This window comes from Haliotis rubra, unplaced genomic scaffold (genome assembly GCF_003918875.1).
Source record: "Haliotis rubra isolate DU_JTF1 unplaced genomic scaffold, ASM391887v1 Scf136, whole genome shotgun sequence".
Lineage (NCBI taxonomy): Eukaryota > Metazoa > Mollusca > Gastropoda > Lepetellida > Haliotidae > Haliotis > Haliotis rubra.
In genome coordinates, this window is record NW_025765292.1 from 1,897,802 (window position 1) to 1,924,813 (window position 27,012).

Sequence of the window (27,012 nt, forward strand, 5' to 3'; positions counted from 1 at the left end):
GTTCGACATTAAGTAAAGATTTAAATTGTGAATAATATTTACATTTAGATGAAGAGTCAAGTGAGGAACGCCAATTTTGAAGGAAGCAGTCATAAAATCGCTGCTTGAAGATGGATATAAATGTTTTAATGCAGCCAATTTCTTGTGAGATCCATACAAACCCAAAACCATACTGAAAAAGGATTTGTCTTATATGTGAAGCCCAAGTAGATTTATTATTATCATCGAGAGATTTGAGCATTTGGTAGGCCTGATAAGGAAGTCTATGGTGTTGTAGCTGCAACAGTCTACACCAGTACATTATTGATCTAGAGGTATAGTGGTATTGCAGTGAGAGTCTGCCACACTCTCCAAGCACCATGCTATTGTTGGTATACTTGCTGACTTTGAGAAAAGTCTTACAGAACTTAAAATGTACAGTTTCAGTATGTCTGCAACAAGTGGTTCCCCAAATCTCTGATCCATAACACAGAATAGGTGTAATCATGGAGTCAAATATCTTAAAAATGTCCTTGTGATTAATACATCCAAAATGTTTCTGGTAATTATAGACGGAGAATATAGCTTTGCTTGCTTGAGCTGCTAAACAGGATTTGGCTTTAGTCCATGACAATTTAGGGGTGAACCCAATCCCAAGATATCTGTACATATTCACAACTTCTATTTGTTCACCATTTAAAAACCATTTCTCATAAGAACGGAGAGGACCACCATTTCTAAAAACAATAATTTTTGTTTTGTTCAGATTAACTTTCATTCCTGCATCTGCACAGAATTTTTCAACAATATTAATTTTCTTTTGGAGCTGTAAAGCAGTTGATACATCATCGGCAAATAATAGCAAAAATACATCAGGAATATGAGTTGATGTGAATACACCTCTTCCACCATCTTCCTCCAGCATTTGAGTAAGTTTGTTTATGAATATAATAAAAATCTGCGGACTCAGAGTGCATCCTTGGCGGGTACCAATATTACATTTGAAATAGGGTGATAACCCCGAATCAGTTCTTACACAAGCGCACAGTGTAGAATACATGTTGATAATAAATTTAAGGAATTTTCACTTTACCCCCTTTTCTATCAAACTCATAAAAAGTAATTTATGAGTCAAATGCCTTGGAAAAGTCAATAAAAAGGCAATAGAACCTTCCATTTTGCTTTGACAGATATTTAGTGACCATAGCTTGAAGGGTGAAGATATGGTCTGTTGTAGAATAATCATTAGTCCAAGAGCCCAGGGGTGATTTTTGTACCGAGAGAGGCCAAAAGGTTTGAACATGTATTCTGATGTAAAATTGCCGCACGAATCCAAAAATTTCAGTCTTACAAATCAAAGCTGTAGCTTTAGCCCACAAGGGGGCATTGAAGCGATGACTCCGCATTTTTTTCAGGTAAACTGCTGCATCCTTTTAAATGCCATTTCCCAACTACAAATACTCAGTATTTCACCCAAACTGGTTGCAATGTAAAGAAGAAAGATATATGTGTAATTTCACAAAATAAAATGTTTAACAATGTGGTATGTAGAGTAATGACATATTGCTTTTCTTCGTAGATTTACAATTTTTTGTCATTTTACCACCTGAAGTTCAGTGTAATGAAACTAAAGTATAATATAATATGGTATTTAAGGCTTTTAATTGTGTAAAAATGTGTAAGGAATTCAAATATATCAATAAAATGCATATGTCACTCAGGGTTAGTGTTTTATCTAAGATAAAGAGAGTAAGGGTATTTCTTTAAAATCCCTCAAGGGGAGATAACTCTGTAAATGTGGTTTTCATAAAATCCCTCAAGGGGAGATAACTCTGTAAAATGTGGTTTTCAGAAAGCGATATAATTTGCTTTTTAGTGTATATACATGTAGTTGGACATATATTTAAAGAGTAATTAATCACCAACATTTCTTCATGTTACATAACAGGTCATCAGGCCAGTAAAACATACATGCATGCACGCACACACACATGTAATAGTTTTAAAATTATTAAGCTAATTATGAAAACTCACATTGAGATTTTGGTATTTCTGTTAAAATGCAAGGGCTACCTCATCACGGATCATACTCATCGTCAGTAGCTGAGTCACTGTCATCTTCTCCAGCCTCACCCTCATCTGATTCTTCAGGGTCTGGAAATGTGCTACTCATTTGTTTTGTGACACATGTAGGTACCTGTGGTCCTTCGTACCATACAAGTTGAAAAGTTCCATCCTCCAACTTCCATCCATCCGAAACTACAAGTCCGATGACTACCAAATTTCTGGATCAGGTCTGGAATCCAATTACCTTCAATTTCAACTGCAGGATCCATGGGGCTACGAGGCACCGTTTGGCCGCCATATTGGATTTAAGGAAATTTCACATTTTTGACGGGTAGGCATTTCCGGTCATCCGCTTGTCATGTGTGTGTGCATCTGATAGCTGAAGTCCTGGCGATTCCAGAACACTAATTGTTTTAACTGTAGACCGAAGGACAACGGAGCTACAGCCTGTCAAAGAGGGAACTCTTTCTTCTCGGGAACTTCTTAAAAGGTACATGACCCCGCGACCTCGGCTGTATTTGGAAGATCCGCTCGCCTGTCAAAAACGTGTTCTGGCTCTGTTTTGGACGATTTAAAGCCCTCAAATACGTTTCAAACACCCCTAACTCTGAAACCAACCGTCCGATTTCGACTAATATTTACCTGTACATGTAGGCTTTTAGTTCTGATCATATCTGCCGATTTCAGTAATGTATCTCCAAACACAATAGTGGGAGAAATGATTATATTTTCCACACTACAGTTGCTATCGGTGCACAATGAAAGTTAGCAGTATGTGTCCCAAACGTTTGCTGATGTTCTATGGTGCATGTGGATAGTAACACCGTTTGGTACATATGTTTTTCATGCTTGTTCGAGATAAATGAAATAGCATGTATCAAATGTACAGTAAATAATAACAAGAACAAGAAGTTAATTGGAAAGTACAGAAACAATGTGATGATAAAGGCTTACATGTAGAAGCCAGTGACAATGGATTACATTTATAAGCCAGTGGGATGTACAGAGCAGGAGAGGTTGGACATGTTTATACAAGTTATCCAAGCAGTTAGGGTTGGTTGATGAGTTCGTCGTATGCTGAGGGGATGAAATAATCTTGATCTCTGTTGATCAGGGGTCGGTGTCGTTTGATGTGGATGGCATAAGTTAATATCCGTTTGGTAAAGCCAGATTGTTTGCCAGGATTGTGTATTCTGGTGTATTCTGTATTTGGTGATTGAGGTTGGTCTGAATGTCTTCTGAAATAGCTGATTTGTTGTCGAATTTGTTTGTTGATGCCTGGTGCTCTTTCACTCTGGTGTTTACTGGCTTAGATGTTTTGCCAATGTAAGAATCTACATCGAAAGTGTCATTATCCACACAATACTACACAATTCTTTGTATCTAACGCATCTAACCCTGGACCATATGAATTCAAAGTCAACGAATGACGAATTTCCCATTACTGGCAGTGATATGATTCCTATTAACTGTAGCCATTACTACTTTCAACATCTACATCACAGGTACAAGTGGCTAGATTGTATGAAACCAAAGGAGCCCTAAATCGCTGCTCGCAGCTATATTTGATATATGAATTCCTTACACATTTTTACACAATTAAAAGCCTTAAATACTGTATTATATTATACTTTAGTTTCATTACACTGAACTTCAGGTGGTAAAATGACAAAAAAATTGTAAATCTACGAAGAAAAGCAATATGTCATTACTCTACATACCACATTGTTAAACATTTTATTTTGTGAAATTACACATATATCTTTCTTCTTTGCATTGCAACCAGTTTGGGTGAAATACTGAGTATTTGTAGTTGGGAAATGGCATTTAGAAGGATGCAGCAGTTTACCTGAAAAAAATGCGGAGTCATCGCTTCCATGCCCCCTTGTGGGCTAAAGCCACAGCTTTGATTTGTAAGACTGAAATTTTTGGATTCGTGCGGCAATTTTACATCAGAATACATGTTCAAACCTTTTGGCCTCTCTTGGTACAAAAATCACCCCTGGGCTCTTGGACTACGTCTGAATCCAGCTTGTGCCTCTGAAATTGTATCATATTTTTCCTTATCCTGACTCATGCTTATTGCTTGTCTTCTTCTTCTTGCGAACATAGTGGAACACGTGTATCTCCCAATTGAAGTTCCCTTCAATAAAAAATCACTAATTAGTACTCACCACGAGTTACCTCCCTTCCAAAAGCGCGGGAACGAGGGCGCCACCTCAACCCATGTGCCACACTCTCTCCTTCTTCGCCCAGTGAGCAAGACGTGAGAGCGCCTGTGTCTCCCTGCAATATCCTTTATTTATATTTAGTTTGTTACCTCTTATATTCATCTATAGAGGTGTAACTAGTATCCTTATTCAACATGCATTGATAATTATTCGTGTTTCTGCTGCTTGATTCACGGTTCGCCATGTTCGCTCAGCAGTTTGCATTAATAAAAATCTGCACTGTTTGTAAATTACGTTACTCTGCTACCGATCCGCATTTAGGATGCCCTAGTTGCATATCTCCATGCTCTATTGTTTCACGCTGTAAATTATGTATTAATTTGTCTAATTCTGCCTTTGATAAATATTTATATTCCGTCTTGTGACGGATGGCAGATAGATCTCGGAAACAATCTTCAGTCATGGCTAATAGATCGGAGTCAGATATATCCTGAGTTACCTTCGGGGGATAAGCGTGGGACGCAGTCCGCTATATCCTAGAAGCGACCTGCATCCCAGGACGTTCCTTCATCACAGTCTAAGAATAGAAGAGCTTCCACGTCGTCTCAATGTACGCTTCGAACCCCCAGGTCTACAGCTTCGTCAAAAGGGAAATCCACGAAGGCTACTAAAAAACTTTGCTTCTGATATTCAGAATTATGTTTATATGATGATGACATTCTGATTATCATTCCAGATGTACGTCATAAGAAGTGACCAGTATCGGCTACCGTCACTTCAGCGCAGATCAACATGCAACCAGAAATGCCTACGCTGACGCCGGAGATTATAACTGAGGGTCCCGTCACTATCACAGAGAGGACACCCTCAACGCCAGCGCAGACCATCCCAGACAACCTGGTCAACCAAATCATGAGACTGATGGAGGACCGTTACGGTTTACAGAGGCCCCAAAGCCACGGGCCCCAGAGCCCAACCCATAATAAGTCATACAGGGCCCCAGAGCCCGCCTTGGCTTCGCGTAGGGCCCCAGAGCCCACAAACGCGCCTCCGTGAAGGGCAATCCAGCCCGTAGCGAACACTTCGCTAAGGAAGTCCCAGGCCGCCTCCGCGAAGGAGCTAGAGCCTCACCAGTTGCGAGGGACATCGCGGAGGAGGAGCGCTTTGCCGAGCCCACACCCTGTAGAACACAGAGGTCGTTCGCGAAGCAAGCGCTCATATATTGATCGGACTCTAGACACTTCACTAAGGAAGTCCCAGGCCGCCTCCGCGAAGGAGCTAGAGCCTCACCAGTTGCGAGGGACATCGCGGAGGAGGAGCGCTTCGCCGAGCCCACACCCTGTAGAACACAGAGGTCGTTCGCGAAGCAAGCGCTCATATATTGATCGGACTCTGACTAGATACTTTCGCGAAGGTCGCGAAGGCTAAGTGGCTCCAAGTCTACTTCACCCAGAAGATCTAGAAGGGATAATTCGAGATCTTCGCGAAGTCCCCGGCGTTCGCCGAGGAAGTCTCCTCCAAGGTCTCCATATACTAGCCACTCGTCATATATAGCCACTCGTCAGTCCGTTCAAGACATCGCATGAGTTGTCTATCAACTGTATGCCATATGCCGTCTACAAGCCTACGCGAAGACAATTGCACAGGCTATTTACAACACAGAACGTCGCTGTATTATTTTATCAACAGATGAAGAGCCTAATTAAGGATCTTCAAGCCGACTACCTACATCAAGGGCATCAACAACGTTTCGTAGATCTTCACAGGAATCAACATTTCCGTATAGATTGCTAGGTATGCAATCCCGGACTACGATACGATTATCTACATGCGTGACCATTACGCAGATCTGCAGACAATTCAATAACGAAATTGAACAGCAGCCTTGTTACAGCGAGTAAAACTCATAATCGTCAACGATTTCCTGAGAAGAAATATGTACAACAAGTTCAGCTTTAACAGTCTACAAGCTGACAACTTGCAAGTTTTATTGAACCTTATATAAGGAAGTCGGAATTATCTTCAAGACTGAAGTTACTTTCACGACAGCCAGGAAAATAACCTACCCAGCATTAATATTACAGAGCGAGGTATTTCGCGCCGGAGGTTTCGCGCGTTTACCATTAACCCTCGAAACACGTGGTCACTCGGGTAACTTCGGGAAGCTACGGTGAAGACCGACGATTGTTCTAATATCAACGACGGCACTATATTATACAAGGTTCGTTTTCCTGCTACACCGGTGACATCACAGCTCGGGTACTCTACAGAATCAAAATGCCTTGTTCTGATTGGTGCGAGATGGACAACGCCCTACGCAGAGGTCGATCATAGTTCACAGTTCAAGACATAGGTTGCAAGTGACAACAATATATCAGTGAACGAGCAAGCCTCCTTACAGTCCAGCTAATCTGAACCTTCATGATTGGGCTGCCTTCTTGAGGTTAGAGACCTCCCCTGTCAAGTAAGGACGAGGGCACGGCAGTCAGGCGAATTTTTACATAAAGTTCAACGATGGCAGTCACCCCTGGTTGTGCACCTACATCGTCAAGGACTTCGCAGCGAATTTACCTCGACGACGGGATACAAGTGGATCCAAATCCATAGCGTCTCAGACTACAGTTGAATTTCATCATCAAGCTATTAACACAACTAGATGGTTAGTAAACCTACTTAAGTTGGACCTAGAACCTTCGCAAAATCTGCTAATTCTAGGTTTTTGATTTGTAACGGCGCAGAATCGTATAATTGTACCGGAGGACCATGGATCAAGATCCAACAGTCATTTCCACAAGCCTTACTCTCTCCGCTACCACTACGACAGTGGCAGAGCCTGTTGGGGTTACGCACTTCAGCTCAAGACATGACAGGCAGAGGCAGACTACAATTACATCCGTTACAAGTCATCATCAATTCGCATCTAGACGAATCTCTACCGTTCAATTTACCGGTTCAGGTCAAACCTCATCTACTATGGTGGACCAAGAGATCGAATGTTTGAATAGGCGTCTCGTTAATAGAGCTGGAATCGATAACACTTCTCTACGTAGATGTGTCACTACAAGGTTGGGGAGCCCATCTTGCCAACAGGACGGCATCAGGGCTATGAGCAATCAAGAGAGCAAATTACACATAAATCTGCTAGAGATGCAAGCAGTGATAAACGCCTTAATGCACTGGAGCAACTTACTACAGTATACCCAGTGGATGATTCACACAGTCAATTCGACAGTGGCGTTTTATGTGAACAAACTAAGCTCAACCAGGTCCCCGAACCTATCGACTCTATGTTTTCAATTGTTCGATTTAATCGACAATCTCAACATACATGTCAGAGCATATCACATTCCAGGAGCAAAGAATGTGATAGCAGACGCTCTCTCTCGGCCACACATACCATCGCCGACAGAATGAATGCTCCATACAGAGATATTCACTCAAATTATCAAGGAAATAGGAACTCCACTAATAGACCTATTTGCCACTCGATTCAACAAACAACTGACAACATTCGTATCGCCAGTTCCAGACCCACTAGCATTGGCAACAGACGCACTAAGCATATCGTGGGAAGGACTCAACGCGTACGCTTTTCCGCCACCAGCGTTAATCTCACAAGTTTACTCAAAATCAGTCAAACGCAGAGCCTCCATCTGAATTTGGTCGCGGCCTACTGACCAGCGAGAACGTGGTTTCCAACTCTTATTCAAGAAATCGGACAACCAATACTACATCTTACAGAGTGCTCGAATCTGTTAATACATCCGCACACCAAACAAGCGCACGGAAAGCCAGAAATATTCCAACTTCACGTATGGATTGTATCAAGGCGTGTCTGAATAACAGGTTATTCAGCCAGAGCGGCAAAGCAGTCTAGCTTGCCCTGCGTAACTCAACTTGCAACTTATACGATGACAAATGGCACAGTTTTGTCAATTATGCTGCAAAGAAAGGATTTACAGCTAGATATGCTACTCATCCTCAAGTGGCTGACTACTTATGTTATCTACGTCAGACTAAGATTTTAAAAGGCTCAACTTGTCCACCTATCTTGCAGCAATAGCTCTGTCATAACTGAGAACGGGCGTCAAGTTAACCTAAACCCAGTTACTCGCCTTGCTACGAGCTTTCCGATTGGAGGATTAAAACGGAAGTTTCACGCTCCAACTTGGGATCTGAATATAGTGCTCCAACACCTCACAAGTGAGGTTTATGAACACGCTTTGATGATATACTTGGACCCCATGATACGATGAATCTATCACGATGGCCAGTAAGAGCACTGAAAATATATCTCCACCGAGCCAAACAGGAGGGAAAAATTCAAGAGATTTATTTCCTCTATCAACAAGCTACGCAGACTGAAGTCTCACGTACTACTATCTCCTTTTGGATCAGAACTGTCATACTACGTGCCTACAAGACTGCAGGACTCGACCCTCCAAGAGCTTCTAATCCTCATGATATTAGAGCGCTAACATCTACACTTGCTCTACACGGCAAGTGCTATTGAAATACCATAATGGAGGGTTATTTCTGGAGATCCGATATGGTGTTTGCCAACCACTATCTGAGAGATATCACCACCGAGGACGTCTCAGGTATCCACCAATTCGGTCCCATGGTCCTCGCACAACAGTTGACAGTTCCTCGGAGAAGATAAGTCAATCTTACAGATTTCTACTTATCTTATAACAGTACTAAATACCTACATGCTATATATATTTTGCTTAAGTTCTTTTATTATCTTAAGCTCAGTACTATGGTTATTATATCATACAATATATAAGCTAACAACTCTACGGAGTTTTTGCTATTATATATGTAGCTTAAGTTAATTATATCTTAAGCACAGTACTATACTCATATCATAAAAATATATTAGCTAACAAACTCTACGGAGTTTTTGCTATTATATATGTAGCTTAAGTTTATTCATATCTTAAGCTCAGTACTATGTTTATATCATATAAGTATATTAGCTAACAAACTCTAAAGAGTTTTTTGCTATTATATATTTAGCTTAAGTTTCATCATATCTTAAGCATTATGGTTACATTATAACATGTATTAGCTAACAAACTCTACGGAGTTTTGGCTATTTAGGTAGCTTAAGTTAATTATATCTTAAGCACAGTACTATACTCATATCATAAAATATATTAGCTAACAAACTCTACGAAGTTTTGCTATTATATATATAGCTTAAGTTTTATTCATATCTTAAGCTTAGTACTATGTTTACTTCATAAAAGTATATTAGCTAATAAACTCTAAGGAGTTTTTGCTATTATATATTTAGCTTAAGTTTAATCATATCTTAAGCTCAGTACTATGTTTATATCATAAAAGTATTTTAGCTAACAAACTCTAAGGAGTTTATGCTATCATATTAACAAGCTTAAGTCTATTAGTCTTAAGCATTGTATTAATGTTATATATACTTTTATCATAATAAGTAAATTGTAATAACCTTTATATGGCAGCTGATAAGTTAGCAGCAGGAATTCATCAGTTCAGTGCCTTTATGAAGTTCCCATAGGGTTATTACAATCATCACAGTTCAAATCACTAATTATTAAAATCCAAAGTATTATATATTCCCACCTCCTTTTCCGTTCAGATTCTACAAGCAATAAGCATGAGTCAGGATAAGGAAAAATATGTAATTTTAGAGTAAAATTGATATTTTATACTTATCCTGACTCATGAGGTATGCCCTCCCATCCTCCCCACATAACACTTTGGATTTCCCTGGAAATTCAAGCGTTGGGCTCAGTATATGAGGAGAGAGTGAGGCACATGGGTTGAGGTGGCGCCCTCGTTCCCGCGCTTGTGGAAGGGAGGTAACTCGTGGTGAGTACTAATTAGTGATTTTTTATTGAAGGGAACTTCAATTGGGAGATACACGTGTTCCACTATGTTCGCAAGAAGAAGAAGACAAGCAATAAGCATGAGTCAGGATAAGTATAAAATATCAATTTTACTCTAAAAATTACATTATTGTCACACCATTGTTTCAGTCTATTATCAGCAATTGAGGCTAGAACCTTGCATAAGCAGTTGATCAATGAAATGCCTCTATAATTGTTTGGATCTGTTTTATCACCAGATTTATGCAAAGGGCATATGATGCTTTTCCCCCAAATGAACTATCATACAGTTTGTTAAAGAGTTTAGTTAATATAGGTGATATGTAATTCTTAGTAGCTTTAAAGAACTCTGCGACTAATCCATCCGGTCCTGGTGATTTATTATTTTTAATATTTTTCAAGCTTAGAAATACCTCCTCTTCCGAAAAAGGATCATTTAATACAGTTAAATGTTCATCCTCTATATCAGTGTCAGTATCCACTTTGCTCCACACATCTTCAATATTATCATCAATGGAAACACAGTTTAAAAGTTCATTAAAATACTTAAATCATTTTTCTACAGATATGCCCGGAGTAGCTGAAAGATTCATCTTACATGATTTTAACACTTTCCAAAATTGTTTTGGATCTTTCCTTGATTCACTGAGTCTTTTTCTTTGAATTTGAACATAATTTTCTTTCTTTAGGTGAAATGTGAGTTTAAAATGCCTTTTGTAATATATGTAGGTATCAATACTACCTCCAACAGCCCTATGAGATCTCAGGGCTGAGTATTTCTTGTGCTTCAACTCCTCCTCAGGTGGCTGATGTATATTCATTGAACCAGTACCTGGGTTTCTATAAGTTTTCTTGAACTGATCTGCTGCTCTTTGATAAAGATATGTTATAGATTCCACACTCTGTTCAACATTTTCCTCTATCTGCTTAAAAATATCATCACTTTATTCTAAAAATAACTCCTGGAAATGAAGCATAAATATATTGCAAGTATCCTGAGACCAGTAATATTTGGTCCAACTCTCCTGGTCCATTTGCTCTGTGTCATTTGACTGATTATCTGATGGAGCTGGTTGATCTGGCACCAGAGGAAAGACAATAGCACAATGTAAGGGGAAATGATTGGACTCATCCTTCTCAAGCACACCGAAAGAGCTAAAGTGTGGAAATAAGTCAGTGCTTGAAATGAAATAGTCAACCACACTGGCACCGTTATGGGTTATACAAGTGAAGTTACCTAGTTTATCATCAAATAGTCTCCCATTTAGTGCATGAAGACCATGGGTACAACATAAATCTGCAAGTGAAACACCATATTTGTTGTATCTTGTTTGGTCAGCAGGAACTGTACTAGTTGTGATATCAAAATAAAACCACTAAATCAGAATCTAATATTTGTTTTAATTTAGCTTTTATTACCGTTACAATATCTTACATTCCTAACTTTCTATTACACTAAACCTCTGTCAAACAATCTAACGCCCAAATGGTTACCACTAACGAACTATCTCAAGGCGTGCTGCCTTATCAACTTATCGAAACGAACTAACTACATTTTCACTTCGAACTCCACAGGTGGCGAAAACGCATGCTTTTTGCATGCTCAAGCTTTCCGCGAAGTAAGTTGTTGTCAGGTGTGTTTTCGCGAACTGTTCGTATGTACACAAACTGAAACCTAATAACCTGTCTGGTTAACAGTACTGACTGACTGACTGAGTTTGGTTTTACGCCGCTTTTAGCAATATTCCAGCAATATCACGGCGGGGAACACCAGAAATGGGCTTAACACATTGTGCCCATGGTTAACAGTAGTGAATAAATCAGTACAACGATTGAACAATACATTTGTGTACGTGGACAATCCTTTTGTCCAATGTGTTATCCTTTGTATTTCTTGGAATGTTAAAAGTATCATACGGGTAATCCTCACTGTTATCGTGAATATATTGCAACTTGTCACTGGGAATAAAATCTAAAAAGTTACCCATTCTTGCATTAAAATCCCCTCCCACTAATATATGGTGTTGGTTATATTTTTGGCTAATTGTCACAATATACTTTTCCAGACATTGGATTCCGTCCATGTCCTTATCAGCATATATGGGGGAAGTTTCAGGTGAGATATAAACAAACATCATCACAGTGTCTTTATCAAGTCCAAGCTTAGATGTTTCAAACAGTATGACCACACAATCCTCAAAATGAGCAAACGTTCTTCTAATATAGTCTACAAGTTCTTGTTTAATGAACAAAGAGACACCACCACTGTATCGACCCATCAACTTTTGCTTTGGTCTACAATAATGGTATTAACGAAAACCGGACAGTAATGTCTCAAAATCCTTCGGATCTCTAGCAAAGGTCTCACAGAGTCCAATTATGTCATATCTAGAGCAGAATTGTTTAAAGTCACTAAACATAGAACTCACGTGTTTGTATAATCCTTCGATATTCCAACTAAGGATAATACATGAGCCATGGCCTAATCCGCATTTGTCTCGGTAAGTTGTTGATCGCGTGATTCTACTTGGAGTTCTCTCTCGTGGCTTTCTGTTTGAGTGTGTGCTCCGTTTGAATTATGAGATCGTTGGTTTCCACCCGAGATACACACATTCTTATTATTTTCTCTGTCATGAATGAACACTTTCCCATCAACGTAACTTATCATGTCGGATCTTTGGTTTCAATCCCGCGAGAGAATATGAATACAATGGTGCAAGCGATCGGCGAGCTTCTCGTACACGCTGTGTGAGATCCACTGTAACACGTCTTGGGGTTTCCCGGTCTCGTAGTTTCCTTGTGGATGTAGGCAGAATATTATTCTTGTCGCTTGTGAGAACAAAGTTGATGATGATCGGTGGATTTCGTTTTCCATTCCGTAGATGATGGGCTCTTGTGATAAGAATATCGTCCGCTTCAGCTATATCCAGATTGTCTCTGATAAAAGCCCTGACTTTATTTTCAGATTTGTCCCAAGTCTCCTCCTTCTCTTCTTCAATGCCGTGGAATAGCAAGTTATTTCTCCTTGAACGGGACTCATAATCATCAAGTCTATCATTTAGCTGCTTTACCTGGTCACACATGAGTTTATTATCAGAACGGAGCTGGGTAATTTCTTCCCTCTGCTCACTTGCCTGTGCCGCCATTTTGTCAACTTTCGTATCCAATGTTGCTTCATGATCATTAATAGTCTTTAGGTCAGATTTCAAGTCCAATATAGCAATTATTAAATCATCGTTAGTGTATTTGGCCTTACTAATACCTACAGCACCTGTATCTTCTAGCGAGAGCGTTGACTGCCTGTTAGACTTGGGGCCGGGGTTAGTCTCCACGTCACCACACTCGGTAAGCAACAAAGACATGATCAAAACTAGTCTCAAAGTCATCGAAACATACTTTTTTCCGATTGATATGCCATGCACAGTCTATCTTGACTTGTGGGGTTGACAGAAGGTCCCTATTTTCATTCGGTATTGTTCTAGACTAATACCCATCTCGGGAGCTTCGTCGACATGTGTACACTCTCACAATACCCAGCATGCAAGACTTTGAAAGTGTTATAAACACGGACAATTCTTGCAACTACAAAATTGTTTTTGCTTAACGTTTTTAGTCACTACTAGGCATTGAGTTGGTACGCCATAAAGCTCAAATGAGACAGGTGAGAAAGCCGTGACACAATGTAAACAAATCTCCATTGCGGTTAGGGTCAACCGAAATAGCAAAACTTGTTACATGAAAGAACAATGTGGCAGATATTGTCCCCTTCGCTCTTAGATATTCTTCAGTTTGTCACACATTTTAGGATGTTTTAAGTTTCATAAGCACAATCTGAAGGCCTACAGTATCTTGTTAACAGAGCAAAGTAATCGAGGAGTAATATTTTTTATTCAAACGGAAATATTGTCAGTGTCAGCAGTGGCCTGTCATGCAATATCCAAGTATCAAAATTAGCTCATATGAGTGCCTATAAAACCATGCTTTACATATTTCAGATTTTTTATAAAGAGATGCATGGGACTTTGAATTGAATTACCTTCCTCCATGTTGATCGAATACGAAAACTATGTGAGAAGAATAGTAACTTTCTGGAGTATTGGATGGAGTGAAATAAAGTGTATATCTTAATTATGAGAACATTATTTGAAGTTTTGTTACCACATAAATTATTCACATATATTGGTACATTTTAGGAGTAATATTACAACTGTAATTTTGATTAATTCACTGGAAATGATAGCAAGGTATGTTTTAAGAATCTTGCTTTTTTTAGTAAACGTGGAAGGGTAATAAAATTAATAATAATCTAATCAATAATAAATATTTATTTAATTGATTGACATATCAGATTCTTATGATTTTAAGGCAGAACTAGGCAAACAAACACCATACATATCATGGCAGGACAATCACTTGGTATTAACTTAGTTTCTTGGCTCCTGCTTTTAGATGTTTTTTTAAATACTACATTTACTAATAAGATAATTCTGAAAGTGATTGCTAGTATCATAACTCATTAAAGTGATTTCAACATCCAGAGAATTTGAAAAAGCAAATGCTACGTTTTGGTCAAACCCTGGTCAGGCATTATCCAGTCCTAGAACAGAATAACTTACACAAATCTCAGTTGACTTTCATGTAACGGAATAAATATTGAAACATATATTTAACCCATATTTGATGTAATTCTTCTGATAAATCAGTTTTTTAGGAGGTTACTAATATTTGGAGACTGAGCCAGAGCTAGTGTTTATTAAGATGATGGATTTGGACAAATTGTTCAAGGTTTGTTGATGATTATTTGTAAAATGAGTTTCATATTAAATTGCACACTGGTTTGTAGGAGGTGAACGCTTCAGGACATTTTCATGTCTGTTTTCCTAAACCTTTGTTATGACTTTAACCACATTTTGAATCAACTTTACTATAATTTTTATGACACCAGTAAGTATCTCAGAAAAGGAAATAGATTAAAATCAGTGTTATGTCCTCTAGGGATATGGTCTCAGATCTAATAAAACAAAGATTATCATTGTATAATTAAGAAGCAATAATGTCAATATGTAATTGTATTGACAAAAAGCTTTGAACATAGGATATATTCTTTGCACCTTATTTACACTAGTAGTTAGCAGTTAAACATCTCTGATGAAAAAACAATAGATCTACATTTGTATTTTGTGTAACATTCTATTTCAATGCTAGTTAATTGTTCGGATAACTGTGGATCCTCTGTTCCAAGATTTTGCATCACACGTTTCCTATTTCTGGAAGATGGATCAGTGTACAGGTGCAGACTGTATCTTGGATCTTTTTTTATGTTCTGGTGGTGTGACATACCTGTACATAAACGCTGGCAGTTCATGAAGTCCAGTATTGTGGAAGTTTGTATGTAAATTAGGATTCCACAACAAAGTACATATAGAAAAATAAAATGGAAATGATGATTAAAAAATTATTTCCTTATATTTAGTGTCATTTTATCATGGTGTACAGATTTTGAAGAGAGAAACTTTACTGAGAATTGCTGCAGATCAGCTGTTGAATATTTGCTTCTGGGTATGTCCAGATACGTCCATGGAAACATATTGTTTACAAGCCCAATTACCTTTTTCAGATTTCCAAATAAGATCAAATAGGTTATGCCGTGATTGATTTGTTTACATTACTTATATACAGACAAATAAGGTGCATGAAGTAGTAGACGGGAAATATTTTCTGCTTTTTATTTACCATTCTCTTAATTCATTAAAAATAGAAACCCATGTTTTCAGATTATTTAACTAAATTTGAACAACGCCAACGGATAAGTAAAGGCGCCACGCGCAGTGTTGATAATCTATTTATAGATACCGAAACGATCTGCAACATGAACATGTAGTTGTGTTCACAAGTTTTATAAAATTATAAACCCAAACAACAAAATTCAGTTACTCTTCCCCTGCTAATATCTGTGACGGAGGTGAATTGCCAGATTGATTAATTGATTCGAAAGAAATTGTATACTTCCTACAGTCTCAGCAGCTAGTCGAGACGATTTTTCATCGGGCATGTGCCTCATTTTCACACGCCAGTTGCAATCTGCCAGCTAAAATATATTAAAAATCACATGCGTATAACTTGCCTCTTTAAATAACATTCACAAACGACGGATACCAAAGTATCACAAGCAGAATTCATCAACAACGTTTCGCCGGCGGTGACGCCATTGTGATTTGTCAGTGGTTGTCCCCCCTAACGTCAAAAACGAAGTGGGCGAGGCTTATCGGCCGGAACTGGATCGGTCTATTAACTGATCGCCAATGGAGATTTAACCACGCCCCCAAAAAGAAAGGGAGATAACTCTCAAAAGGTTCGACAACATAGCTGTCAAAACCAACTGTCAAAATGGCAGTCGTGATAACGTTTAGAGACATTCCCGATGATATTGGCCCAAAATATTTGCCTTATGAACCTACTTGGGGTGGCTTTTTTAGTTTGGCCTCAAACCTTCATTCCATTACTTTCCATTCATGTTGTGATAATATCGTGTCAATTTGCGGGAGGATTTATAGAAGTCAACGGAAAACCGAAACTGCTCATGTAATCAACTTGTCCCTTGACAGAATTCACAAATCGTTCACTGACGCCCATTGTAGCTGCAAATGTGGGTGAGTAGTACACGTAATAACTTCGGGTGTCTTTCCAATTTATGGTGTAAATCTGTTGGGGTTTTATAAGCGGCATATATAGATATCAAATCAATTACACTCTGTGTGCCGGCCGTTTCAGTTGTTGACCATGAAACCCATGTTATCCCATATGATTATGTTAAAGGTCACATGCAACCAAAAAATCAAACATAATTAAAACACAATTATCACTTCTTCATGACATATAATATGCATTGCTGATTATGAAAAAACAAATAAACAAAATTATAAGCGTATAATCGCAAATCAAAAGTGCAATATTTTGTACTTGGGTTTACCTCCCTCGAAACGAATCAGCCGGGATACCGAACCCAGTCAGAGCTGGTGGGTGTGCACTCAAGTGTAACGGCTGGTTCATTTGCAGATGCCGCCCTCATGCACGGCTCATTGTGTGTGTATATATAGAGATGTTGGGTTTTGTAAATACATGCTCATTTTTTGTGTATAACATTTTGCAATCAACAGACATCATAACATGTCATGTGTTAAGTATCACACCTGCCTGTCTGTGTAATTACATAATGTGACAGAGACCGAACTCGGGCCATAAATCAATGCGTTTTGTTTATGGTGTATAGCCTGATAAGTGTTAAGTTCAAATTGCATGTGGTCAGTGATAGCAGCTGTGTATTGAATATTGTCATTAGCAGACAGGCAGGCAGACACACAGGTGTCAATAAAACAAGACATTGAGTTTTGTCTGTGACAACGACATATCTATATCACAGTTAGAAATTCTGTCAACACTAAATAATGACATTGCTTTTAAGTATCGAACTGAGAAAGTGTCTCGGTAAGAAGAACGTATGGTGAAATAGACAAATGAATTTATATTAACAGTTAATTTACTGTCATAACATATAAAAAGCTTGCACCTGTGAGATATCAACAAAACATTAGAAAAATAGCTCACACCAAAGCCTTCACCGAGTATTCACCCGACAACCCGCTTCCAAGCTGCGCGAACCTATTTACTTGCGCACGTGCTATGAGCGCAGCCCAGCTGTTGAAACCCATTTTCCCCAGAAAAGTCTGGGGAAATTTAGTGAAACGTTTGAACTCCGATTTCGCGCGTTTTTTTTCATCGCGTTATTTTTCAACTTTATAAGTTGAATTTGCATTTTTGACGATTTGTTTCGGTATGTCCATACCGAAAGTTATCAGAATCTGCAAAGTTGTGTTTTACGTTGCATGTGACCTTTAAATTATATTTTAAATCATCGCATAAGAAACAGATTCTGTAATAAATGTAAGAGGTAAATGCAATATCTGTTATTAGGCATTGCGGGAATAAAACCATGTATCATGGGACCCTCTATTATCGCGGTAGTTAATGTTGTCGCCATTGGGATTATGAACGGCTACTGGCATTTAGTATTTTATATATACTTTCAGTTGACTGATTTCAATCTTCATTTCTGTCACAAATAATGTGACACATAGCCGCAACTCGTTTAATACCATTGCGGCAATTCCGATTGTCTCGTTTCACCCGGAAATTGAAGCAACTCTCTATTATCGCGGTGTTGCTATTTTCTTACTATGGCACACGGTACAAGCAGATGACACTGTGAAACGTTTACTAAGACAAGTAATGAATCTAAATAGTTTGATCATTAAAAAATATTTAGGAATTTCATTCACATTAATAATATCATCTTGTTTTTAACCCAAACATCTGAAACTTCTATTCATTTGGATACAAGGTAACAATAACGTAACTTTGTTACAAGATATTGTTTTTCGCCTTAAAACGTACCATACATGTTGCTGCCGTGTGTAGAGTTAAGTTGCATAATACGTCACTTCCTGTTATATTTTTAGCATGGAAAATATGCAAATGACCTCATAGTTGTCACAGGATTACTCTTGACGAAGTAAGTTTTGATTCATGCTAGATGTAATGGCAGTAGGGATCATACTAGTTTCAAAATGTTCTAGAACTTACTGAAAAGATGAAAGCTTTACTATTTCTACAATTAGACATGACATTCCAAATGAAATAATGACTTTTTCAAGAGCTATGAATATATTTACGTAATTTGCAAATGTAAACAGCCGATGCGGGGTGTGGTGTTTCTGCTTTCCCGATGTTTACACGTGCCGTGATAACAGAGAGCCTGCGATAATAGAGAGTCCCAGTATAAATGTATTTTCTTCTCAATTATTTTATATATTCCTGCTGTCAATCACAGTTCTGTAACAAATTATTTTTCCTTATCCTGACTCATGTTTTATTGCTTGTCTCCTTCCTTTCCCGAACGTTAGTGGAACACTTGTATCTCCTTTTTGAAGCTCCCTTAAAAAAGCAGATGTAAAATCACTACTCACCACGAGTTGTCTCCCTCTGGTTTTGGCGGGAAAATGCGGCGCCACCCGTCTTCCTAAGGTTCATTCTCTCCTTCTTCGCCCTAGTGGACGGTTGGGAGAGCACCTGTGTCTCCAACACGGCACTATATCCTTTGCTAACTTAGTTATTTCCCTATAAGTTACCTTTATAAGGTTTCAGGGAGTATCCTTCTACAATATGGTTTGAAATTTATTCGTAATTTGACTGTGTATTCACGGTTTTACGTGATTGTTCAGTTTGTTTACATTTCATGAAAACCTGTTTTCTTTGTAGGTTTAGGTTATTTGCTGCAGACCCGCATTTATTGTGCCCCAGTTGCACAACAATATGTACTTCCAGCTCTCGCTGTAAATTATGTCAGCAATTAACACAAATTGAATTTAATAATTATTATTTCTCTGTACTTAGGCGTGCTAAGGATAAATCCAGACGACTTTTGCAAGTCATGGCTAAACCGGCTGAGTCCCTAAAGAGCTGTCTATCGTCAGACGACATACTTCCATCCAGTGACCTGCCGGAGGCGTCCTCGGAAGATGGGCGTGGGATGATGTCCGCCATTACATCCAAGAAAAGGTCTTCTACGTCAGATAACTCCTCAACCCATATGAAGAAAAAGAGGCCATCTTCAACGCAGAAGAAGTCTTACAACCCTAAGACTTCAACCAGTTCTACGGGGAGTTCGTCGCAGATTACGAGGACCTTTTCGGCCGAAATCGTCCTGATGGAAGAGAGAGGCCTTTATGATGAGCCGCTGTTGATCATCCCAGAGATACAGCATAAGAAAAGGAAGCAGGCCTCAGCAACGGTAACGTCAGCAGCCATCTCTACGCAGTCAGAGTTACCTTCTACACTGACAACAGAGATCCATGAGGCACAGCGATCCCTGAACCATATCGCTACCATCTCAGATACGACATCTCTACAGTCGTCGCAGACATTCAACCCCGGGGCCTTTATGCAGCAATTCTCTCAACAAATGATGGAGATGATGGAGAAGCGCTTCGCACAAGAAAGAACCTCGCATGATGGACAGCCAGGCGGCTCTCATGCCCAAGTCATCAACCTCAGAGAGGATCCAGTGCTGCACGAAGGACCCCACACTGATGATACATCTGAGAGGCCTACCAGAGAATCTAGCTGTAGTACCAAGGGCAGATCTATGCTACATGACGTCAGCAAACTTGCGCGCAGGACGGCACGCTCTTCAGAACCAAATAGATCGTCATCAGATGATGAGGCTAATGAAGAACCTTCACGCAGGCTACCCACTTCACAGAGAAAGAAACCTACACCACCTAGAAGGTTTAGAGAGACGTCTCGGGACTCAGACCCTCAACAAAACCTCTCACCTCCGCGAAGGTCATCCAAATTATCTTCAAGGGCGTCAACAACATCTCGCAGGTCGTCATGGGATTCACCACTTAGGAATACATTGCCAGGAAGGCAATCCCGGCCTAGAAGACGCTCACCTACACGCAGGTCACCATACAGATCACCTCTTAGAACTAGACGTAGTTCAACACACTCATCCCCACATAGATCGCCACGTAGATCGCCACATAGATCGCCACGCAGATCCCCAACAAAGGATGGTCAACAATCTTATACCAGTGGACATGATACAGAGGACGATGGCGGTATCATATTTTCGGACTCAGAGATAAAATATTGGATGGCTAATGGACTGGACCTAGCGTCACCCTCTAAGGAAGAGAATGAAGCATTTACGTACCTAATGAAGGACGATGATGTGGACACGATCACTCTACCTCCAATTGATCTGATCTCGGAAGTACCAGATGATTTGGATGCAGCCTTTAGAAAGGCAACTAAGTCCAGTCTCCTAATATCCCACAGTTCAACGCAAAGAAGTTCTCTCTACACAACATGGACCCCTTTATGAAGGCATAAGAAATAGACGAGAACTATAAAATCATCAACGACTCCCGGACCAAATCTTACAAGATTGATGACAAAAAGCTGGCACAGATAGACACTATGACCAGAAGGATGTTCTTCGGCTTGAACAGATCCAGGGCAGTTAATGAGACGCTCATCGCCAAGTTGAGGAACTCTACTGCAGAGGAAGACCGGATGATTTATTCTGCCCTACTAACACAGAAAAAGGACCACCAATTTATGTCGGAGCATTTATCATCCATATCAGCAGCATTGACGCTTCGCTATAAGACAAGGACTATTGTCGTCATGTAACTGGAGTGAACGCTTCACTAAGACGCTGTACAGAGCTCCATGGTCTACAACATCCATCTTCGCAGGGGAGATTGACGAGGTTGCCAAGGAAGTCACTAAGGAACCTAGGGAAGTCTTGATGATTAAGTCCATTGATACACTAGCCAGTGTCATCAGACAGACGTCCCAACGCTACTCTGGCAAATCTAAGTTTGCAGGCATCCAGAAAGCAAGAGAAAAGAAAATGGGGAACTCCAAAGGAGGAAAGGATTCCTTTCGTCGCCCATCCGGACGAGGCAGGGCACCCAGAGGTGCCGGAGGCTATAGACGATGAAGGACGGGTTCGAATGACTGGAGTCTTCCACCCCCAGCCGTTCCTGTTCAACCTTCCCAAGTGGGTGGATGTCTACAACACTACTGGGAGAACTGGGGAATTCTTCAAGATCCATTTGTATCCAACATCCTAAGAGACGGATATCATATACAACTACAAGCAGCCCCTCCATTAACAAAGGCACCACAGAGGTTCAACTTTGCAACCCATCGGACAGAGAGGCTACAAGAAGCGGTCACATCTCTACTAGAGAAGGACGCTATAGAGGTGATAGACCAGGACCAGATCTCACCAGGATTCTACTCCCCAGTTTTCCTCGTACCAAAAGAAAACTCCAAAGAAAAGTTCTGACTTATTTACAACATGAGGACATTCAACAGAAATTATCTACGCAAACCAGCAAAGTTCAGCATGATTCATCTGCCTCAACTACTACATCTCGTCCGTCCGTTAGACCACATGGCCAGCATAGATCTACAGGATGCATATCTGCAAATTCCTATACATCCGGAATCAAGGAAGTACCTCAGATTCCTACTAGACGGACGACACTACCAATGGAAAGTCCTGCCATTTGGAATATCATTGGTCCCCTGGTTGTTTACAAGAGTGACGAAGCCCATAGTCACATTCCTACATCATTGAGGTCTACGCAGTGCGTTCTACCTAGACGATGGGATTCAAGTTCATCGAGATCCCAGTCATCTCAGACTACAGCTGGACTTTACCATCAGGCTTCTCACTCAACTAGGGTGGCTAGTGAATCTCCTCAAGTCGGAACTAGAGCCTACACAGGACCTGCAGTTCCTAGCAATTCGGCTCATCACAACAGAAAACCGCATAACAGTACCAGAGGACCGTTGGCTAAAGATACAACAGATGGTATCGCAAGCTCTACTCTCTCCGTGGCCACTCCGACAGTGGCAGAACCTGTTAGGTCTCCTCACATCAGCACAGGATATGACGCGCAGAGGGAGATTACAACTACTCCCACTACAGGTCTACGTAAATGTACATCTGGACGATCCGGACCTCTTCGGACTCCCGGACAGACTAAAACCATATCTACTATGGTGGACTCAGAGATCGAATGTTTGCGGAGGCACCTACTTAGCAGAGCCTGAGTGCAAGACGCATCTCTATGTGGACGCATCTCTCCAAGGTTGGGGAGCACACCTCGACAACGAAGTGTCAGCTGGGAAATGGGCAATAGAAGAGAAAGATCTGCACATCAACATGCTGGAAATGAAAGCAGTGATAAACGCCATACTCCACTGGACCAGCATTTTAAAGAATGCTCATCTAACGGTACACACGGACAGCTCCACAGTGGCGTTCTACATAAACAAACAAGGATCAACAAGGTCGGCGAACCTTCTGAACCTCTGCTTTCAACTGTTCAGCATAATAAACAATCTGAACATCCACATAAAAGCATGCCACATTCCAGGAGCCAAGAATGTGATAGCAGACACACTATCTCGTCCAACTCAGCCATCCCCAACAGAATGGATGCTACATCCAGAAATCTTCAAACAGATCATACAAGAGATAGGAGCGCCACTAATAGACTTGTTTGCCACAAGATTCAACAATCAACTGATAACATTCGTCTCTCCAATACCAGATCCACGAGCATTGGCAACAGATGCTCTAAGCATCTCTTGGGAAGGACTAAACGCTTACGCGTTCCCACCACCAGCTCTAATACCAAAAGTGTTGCAGAAAATCAGGCTGACGAAGAATCTGCAACTGATTTTGGTCGCGCCTTACTGGCCAGCGAGAATATGGTTCCCCATTCTCATACAAGAACTAGGACCACCTCAACTGCAACTACCAGAGTGGACGAACTTGCTAGTACATCCACACACAAAGCAAGCGCATGGCAACCCCAAGGTGTTCCGCCTATACGCATGGACCGTATCAAGGCGTGCTTGAATAAGAGAGGATATTCCGCCAGAGCAGCTAGAGCAGGTCACACTAGCTTTACGCAAGTCAACACGCAACTTGTATGACGACAAGTGGCGAAGCTTCGAGACCTACGCTTTGAAAACAAGCTTCACAGCCATAAAAGCGACACACCCTCAAGTGGCGTACTACCTTTGTCATCTAAGATAAACGAAGCGGTTAAAAGGGTCAACACTCTTAACATACCTAGCGGCATTGAGCTCAGTTATCACTATGAGGACGAGTGTAAAACTGACTAAGGTACCAGAGTTACTGGCCTTACTACGCTCTTTTAAACTGGAGGACCAACAACAGAGATTTAAAGCTCCGGCTTGGGACCTCAACATAGTTCTGCGGCATCTCACCAGTGACGCTTATAAACCATTAGATAGGACATCTTTTGAGTTCTTGACGCAGAAAACTCTATTCCTGATCGCCTTAGCAACAGCAACAAGGATGTCCGAAATACATGCTCTCGACTTTGAAAGGACACGATTTGATGAAAATCGAAACATTGTGCATGTGGGATTGAGATGGGACTTTATAGCAAAGAATCAACGGCGAGGTCAACCGGACAGACAATTCCACGTCCCAGCACTATCATCAGTCCTTGGGCCACAGGATACACAGGATCTATCCTTATGCCCAGTAAGAGCATTGAAAGTCTACCAACAAAGGTCTAGGACCAGGAGACGAAAATTCAAGCGTCTTTTCATCCCTATATCGACAGCAACACAGACTGAGATCTCTCGCACTACGATATCAATATGGATGAGAACTGTCATACTACGGGCTTACAAAGCAGCAGGACTTGATCCTCCAAGAGCCTCCAATCCACATGAAATTAGAGCTCTGGCATCAACACTCGCTCTACATGGAAATTGCTCTATCACGACGATAATGGAGGGCTGCTTCTGAGAGACATCGCCACCGAGGACGTCTGGCATTCACCATTTCGGCCCACTTGTTGTATCACAACAATTGACAGTTCCACAGAGGCGCTGGGACAGAGTCTCGCCCTTTTATCACATGACTTGCAAAAGCCTACACTCAGGAGAGTTACAGCTTTAGAGTCCATATGCACGTCTAAGACAGACTAGCATAAGTGATAAGACCCAGTACTTGTAAGGACGTACTCGTACATAAGAAGGGTCGCTTCTCCACTTGATGCTTGCATCAAGAGATGGAGTTGCAAAAATCCACATAAAAATGTTAACAGAAGCAAGGACCAAAAGTTAACAATTGTGGTCCCCCCATCAGAGAAAGCTGGAAGTAAAGGGTTACAGCAGCAGCAGAGCCTAGCAGTAAATAGAAGTGCTACCAGGAAGTTCCCATAGGGGGGGTATGCAAGACGTAAATCACTAATTGGAATCCAGAAGTGGCTTGACCCACCACCAGATCCGTCGGATTCTACAAGCAATAATACATGAGTCAGGATAAGGAAAAATATGTAATTTTCTGAGTAAAATTGATATTTTATACTTATCCTGACTCATGAGGTAAGCCCTCCCAACCTCCCCGCTAGGCACTTTGGATTTCCCTGTAAATCGAAGTGTCGGGCTAGCAATTCCAAGAGAGTGAAGTGTGGGAAGACGGGTGGCGCCGTTTTCCCGCCAAAACCAGAGGGAGACAACTCGTGGTGAGTAGTGATTTTGCGTCTGCTTTTTTTAAGGGAGCTTCAAAAAGGAGATACAAGTGTTCCACTAACGTTCGGGAAAGGAAGGAGACAAGCAATAATACATGAGTCAGGATAAGTATAAAATATCAATTTTACTCAGAAAATTACATTATTCACATTATTCTCTTCAGTGCAAGTGAAAAGTGTTCCCATGTACTGGCACTTGTCCTGATACTGGAAGGCTGGAAGATATCAGGCTATCAAGCCATTCCTTCACAGCCCTCTTCCACTAGCCTGCCTCAGCAGTGGGATAAACCAAGGTGACCAAAGATTGAATCTGAAGCAGTGACACAGATAATTATTGCCAGGCCTGGAAATCTTAATAGGACAAGGAGACCTGTGATGGCCACATTCAATGACAACAGGTGATGTTATTATATACTTACAGTTTTATTTCAGATTCTGAACTTGTTTTATGAAAATGATGTCTCATAATGCAAGCATTATCTATATGACATTTTTACTCCATGATCATCAGATATTTCCAAGGTAGAAAATACTCATCACAGTTTAGAAAGCAATATCAGATGACTATTGAGCAGTTGTTTGCATAAATATTACAGTTCAGTTAAGTGAACAAGGAACAAGAGCACATACAAAATATTCATTGACATTGCACGTTTTTAACATACACAAATACAATATTTGTGACTAATACTTTTTGTACTTGCAGGAAAGTTCAAATACAGGAGTCTGACATGTCTCTGCTGCACAGTATGAAGGGATTCCCTATTTCATACCTGACAGATACATGTACCAGCACCAGTCAGACAGTTCACACACCAATAGGTCCTCAGGTTGTTGGATCAACTCTTGGACATCAAGTAAGTAATCTTTATGTTGAATTAAATATGGCATAAAACAGAAACAGCACACAAACCAAATTTGATTTACTGAGGAAAACAAACTTAAATGCAATTTTTTACCAACAGTTTTGAATTTTTTACCCTTCCAATGGCATTTTCAACCACCACTCTCTGTGTTGCAATTTTCACTGTTTCTGCCACATCAGACACATGCATCTGACCTTTACCTGGTGCAAAAGGGGGAATGTTGAGGTGTAATCCAGTGGCCCTTATTTTCTATGTTAAAGCCCTTGTCTGCCATCAAACCATCTCTTTAAGTTTCCCACACTTAACCATTTCTCTGAGGAGGGACAGATAACTACTTTTTTCAGTTAATTCTTTGTCTGATATCGCCCCAGAAAACATCATTGATATGAATGTAATTGAACCTCTTGGGTCCACACCAATGAGACCTTTCAGGGTAGTACTTGATTTGTAATCTGAATATGCTTGACTTTGCCTTGTCAGTGAAGAGGGTCTCTGAATTTTTATTTCTGTTCCATCAATGATACTTAAAGTGTTTGGAAATTCCTGGCGAAATTTTGAAGGCATATGTTGCTGCAAAATATCAAGGCCAAATTTACACAGATTCAAACCTATAATATAAGTATTATCCAATTTGAAAACGCAGTACTGCAATCTTGGGGTGATATCAGAAACAACTTTGAGAGATGTTTAAAATCAAAATTCTGTCGAAGTTTAATCAGAACAAGCAAAAGCTGGTCTTCAAGACCCATACACTTCAAACTGCTAACTGTTCTGGTAAATTGAAAAGGTTCATCATCAGCATTGCCAGGGACAACAAAATTATATCTTTTCTGAAACTGTTCATAGGGAAATCCTGTGTAATACTTGTAATCTTTTTTCTCTATATTTTTACAAA

At 40.2% G+C, this 27,012-nt stretch overlaps 1 protein-coding gene across 1 annotated transcript in view; it reads left to right on the forward strand.

Moving 5' to 3' along the window:
* LOC124268085 (polyadenylate-binding protein 4-like) overlaps positions 1-27,012 on the forward strand; it is a 67,925-nt gene that overhangs the window by 1,112 nt on the left and 39,801 nt on the right. The window contains 1 exon segment of the mRNA XM_046703104.1: positions 12,157-12,206. Within this exon segment, the coding sequence (XP_046559060.1) occupies positions 12,173-12,206 (34 nt within the window). The 5' untranslated portion in view covers positions 12,157-12,172.